The following is a 4,563-nucleotide window of genomic DNA, read 5'->3' on the forward strand; positions in this document are numbered from 1 at the left end:
TTAAACTAACTTCCTTCTTGTGTGGAAGATGGATAGAAAATCCGTGCAAGTTCCCACTCTAAATCTACAGCTTCGATCAAGTTGGGCCTCTGAAAAATTGACCCAAAAAAAAGCTACCATAATTTGGTGGCTGGAGACCTAGTTAATGCCGACCATTTCCAAAGAAGCCCATATGTAGCCGACGAGCAAACGGCCCACTAATATAAGCGGCTGACCCACACCACACCAGTCCACCAACACTAGCGAGCCAGACACGCCACGCGGTGACCCAACGCCCTCGCTTCCGCCCGGCCCCGGCCGGCTCGAGGCCTCGAGCAGGCGCCGCGCCGCGCCGTGCGGCCACGACCGCGTCCAACTTCCATGTAGAAAACTAACTCCTCCAAATGCCCCCGTCACGTCGCGCGTATAGCCCCACGCGCTGCCTCGCGTCGCCCGCCTCGTCGACGCCAAGGCAACGACGACGACCATGTCGTCGCGGGCGGCAGCAACCGCGGCCGCTCCGCGCGGAGCCGAGGGCGCGGCGGGGATGACGGACCACCTGTGGGCGAAGGCGGCCGAGCTGGAGCGGGATTTCGCCGGGTACAAGCGCCGGCTCGCCGAGAGGAGGGCGCAGACCGCCGCCGAGGTCGCCGGTGGCCGCGCCGAGGACGCCGAGGAGGAGCGCCGCGGCGGGGACGATGCGGCGGCCGGGAGGGGCCGGAGGTACGAGGAGTACGTGAGGAGGAGGGATGAGCGGCTGCGCCAGGAGTGGCGCGCGCGCATGGAGCGCAAGGAGGCCGAGATGCAGGCGCTCTGGGCGCGCCTCGACCGCGCCGGCTCGCGCGGCCGGCGCGGCGGCGAGCTCGCGGCCGCCAGTAGCAACGCTGGAGAGGTAACCCCTCGCATGCTCCCTCGAACCCCGACGCTTTCGCTTCCTTGCTTACAGTTGCAGCTGACATTGATCAATTATTTTCCCTCATAAAGGTACCATTTTCTTTGCATTTCTTGTGCCGATTTTTTTGCCCGAATGATCGATTTTCTCTTTCGCTTTTCCATGTTCTGGTGCAAAAAGGTCAGAAATCTTACGCTCTAGACAAATTTTTTCTCGACATTATTTGTTTTCTAAACCTTTTGGACGATGCAATTAACAACTGTCACGTTTCCTGCTGCTTCTTAATCCTTGCGCTGTAGGCATCCTTTTGTGCCTTTCTTGTGATCCGTTCTATATTTAGTTGAGCTATCGTATTACACAAGGCTTTTAGGTGAGAGGCATAACATGTTACACGCCATATACTTCTTTTTAGTTGATCTATGGCTATCCACTGAAAACTTAGCGAACGTTAATTTGCACTAGTTGCTTAGTTAGTCTTATTATATTACTATTTTAATCTTAAAATTTGTGGTTGTTTAAGGAAAACTTTTGCTAAATTTTACTTGAATTTTGTCCAAATATTTCCAATAGATCGTATTTACGAGTGACCTCCGATTTTTTAACTGGTGAAATAAACCTCGTATTACATACAGATGTCGCACGAGTTCTTGAAAAATATTATATACTATTAATTGAAGAGTTGTGTATTCACTTGTTCAGGATCATGGTAATCTGCGGCAAAAGCCCGGGAACCTTGAGGTGAAAGTGAGACCAACCGCCCCTGTCACGCCAAGGTGCAGCGTGCCATCGTCACCTGCAACGAAGCTCTCGCGTCCGCGGACCAGCGTGCCATCGTCACCGGCGGCGGCGGCGGCCAGCCCGAGGCTGTCCACCCCTGACCCCAGGCGGCGTCCGTCGCACCTGCACCGGGAGCAACCGCAGGCGGCGGAGCCACCCGCCACGCCAAGGAAGGAGAACAGGTTGCCGCCGTCCACCGCGACGGCGGCATCGCCCGCGACGCCGAGGCCGAGGACGATGCTGTCACGGAGCAGGAGCTTGTTCAAGGACCGCGGGTCCTCGGCCGCCACCGCCAGGGAGAGCCTCAGGCCGCCGCAGCTCCAGCCCCCTCGGTTGAGCTATGACAGTGCCAGCAACGCCAGAGAACCGGCGCCGTTGCCACCGCACGCCGACGCCATTGCCGTGACGCGGAGCAATTCCTGTTCTAATTCCAATGGACAAGCTGTTCTCGCCGATCTCAAGAAGGCTTCTGCCGTTGCTCCCGAGCCGTTTCGTCTTGGGAGATCAGGCAATGGCAGTGTCGAGACAGTGTCGCCGCCTCAGGTGATTCCGAGGGACGAACCTGACAGCAGCGAGGCTGCTCCGGCTCGTGATGGAAATGCTGACAACGAGAGCAACCACGAACACGTCGATCAATCGTCAAACAAGGTCGGGAGTGTAGAGATCACTGGCGACTCTGACACCGAGCCGAGCTACGTGTACATCAAGAAGGACACTGGTGAGCAAACTCCGAGGCCCTGTCAGGCATCGGCTGGTCTGGGGACATGTCCAGGGGCCGAAGAACCACGGTCTGACAGCAAGGACAGCGACGACAATGCCGACGACACCATGGAATCAACTGGCAGCAACGACGTCGCCGGAGAAACCCCGGTGACTGACGCAGAAGACGCCTCCCGGAGGGAGAGCTCGGAATCTCTGTACTCAAACGTTCAGTCTTCGTTCTCCCCAAGATCAGAGCTAGACACATCGGCCGCCGATTCCCCGCTCCCCAGCGCCACCGAGCAATCGCCGGAGTCCTACGCTTCACCGCGGCCAAGGATGAAACCTGAAGTGGAGGGTGCCGAGAAGAGCATGCCGATCCCAACCACCCCGAGGAGCAGCGTTACGGTTTCCATCACCGTGCAGTCACCGATGGACGCGGTGACCGGGCTCAAGCGGTTCCTGAGCTTCGGCAAGAAGAACGGCAAGGGGAGTGAGGCTCCTACCGCCGCTGTTGTTGAGCGCTCTCCGCGTTCCACGGCCCCTTCCACTCCGCCTGGTGATGGCTGCATGAGTGGAGAGTGGTCGGCAGGTGATTCCGTCAAGGGGCGATTGGACTCCTCCGATGTTGCTTCGGCAGATGATCTGGACAACAGTTATGTCATCTCTCCACACGGTAATTATGATTCTTCTGGATTCTCACCTAGTCATAGAAGCATTCTGCAGATCAGATTCAGATGCTGTTTGTCTGAACAAGTGAACATCTTTTGGATAGTAACTGAATAATTTCCATGGTTAAACAAAAGAGAGTAACTGAATAATTTCAGTTAATAGGCATGCTCATCACCAATTCACCATTGCACATAGCACCAGGCTATCTGTTTTTCAATACCATTCGGTGATCTATGGTTATAAGAAACAAGAATGCTGTGTATCTGTTCGAAATTAGAAACATAGGAGATTGTGATGCTCCCGTTTGTCATTTTTTTAATTACCAACAAGCTTATTGATGTGATGATGTGTGCAGTTCGGTCTTTGCAAAGCTATGTGCCATCTTATCCTGCAAATCCTGGGCTGAAGGAACCGGCTCTGCACGCCCAATCACCAAGAGGTTTAGCACGAATTTGGCTTGCATCCATTTTCTTATGCTGGTGAAAGAGTATACACCTTGGTTCATTTCACCGGCCCTCTAATTATGTACTCTTTATTTTTGTTATTGCAGCACATCGATCGTTTTTCTCATTTTCATCGTTCAAGTCCAGAGCAATTTGATTCAGATTCGAGGATTTGCTGCTGTGCAATTCACATTACAAAACTTCTTGGATCACCTGATAGGGAAATCAGTGATGTTCAGAGTTTATTGGTTCACACATAGCGTTGGGGACAACACAACAATTGGCGCTATATATGAAGCCTGAATACTGAGCCATGTCTAAGTTTACTTGCATGATACTACTTCTAGTGAAACAAGCTAAGTATAACAAGAACATGACCATCTGTACTAGAAAATACTCATATTAAAAGTACGGAAACCGTATGCATAGTTTTTTTTTAACGTAAGTTTATAATATCACAAATGTGTGGTGCTTTCCATGTATGTATATTTGAATAGAAATAGGTGATTCAAGATGCACCTGTATCATCTCAGAAAAAAAAAGGTGACCAAAGATGCACCTTGAAGACTATGTCATTGTCCAAAGCATTATGCAATTGCAACCCAAGGATTTACCATTTTGGATGGAGAAAACATTATACGGAAACTGTTGAACTTGACAAGATGTACAACTTAGTAGTTCACTGACTTTTCGTTTGAAGCCACCTTAATACCAAAATGAACATTATATCGATAATTTTGGCATCAAGATGGCTTCAAGCAAAAATATTGCAAACTACAAAGTTGTAGATCTCATCAAGCTCTACAATTTTCATATGTGTGTTTTCTTTATCTGAATTTGGATGAAAAAGATTATGATTTTATAAGACGCACGACATATTGTCAATTCAATTTGCAGCAAGGTACATTCCGCCGATTGAAGGGCTATAGCGGTCTTGAATGGTTACATAGATATGGATTTGCAATTTCTTGTGAAGGCAAAAGAAAACACTAAAATAAAAAATACTATTGCTGGCGCAATCCAAGCCAACGATATTATAAAAAGAGGATTCCTTTGATGCATATTTGAACAATTAGTTTCGGGTTGGGTTACAAATTGGGC

At 50.6% G+C, this 4,563-nt stretch overlaps 1 protein-coding gene across 2 annotated transcripts; it reads left to right on the forward strand.

The window, feature by feature from the left end:
• Positions 1-263: 263 nt before the first annotated feature.
• Positions 264-4,078, forward strand: LOC101772551 (MICAL-like protein 1). Of its 2 annotated transcripts, none has more exons than XM_004966596.3 (4): positions 264-871; positions 1,571-3,023; positions 3,375-3,458; positions 3,570-4,078. In XM_004966596.3, exons 1-4 carry the CDS (start codon positions 467-469, stop codon positions 3,617-3,619), a joined length of 1,992 nt encoding a protein of 663 aa, XP_004966653.3. In that variant the 5' UTR covers positions 264-466; the 3' UTR covers positions 3,620-4,078. The 2 variants fall into 2 exon arrangements, with proteins under 2 accessions (XP_004966653.3, XP_022681494.1); XM_022825759.1 differs by having other exon boundaries at positions 1,571-3,002.
• Positions 4,079-4,563: the final 485 nt, after the last annotated feature.

This window comes from Setaria italica, chromosome IV, assembly GCF_000263155.2.
Source record: "Setaria italica strain Yugu1 chromosome IV, Setaria_italica_v2.0, whole genome shotgun sequence".
Classification (NCBI taxonomy): domain Eukaryota; kingdom Viridiplantae; phylum Streptophyta; class Magnoliopsida; order Poales; family Poaceae; genus Setaria; species Setaria italica.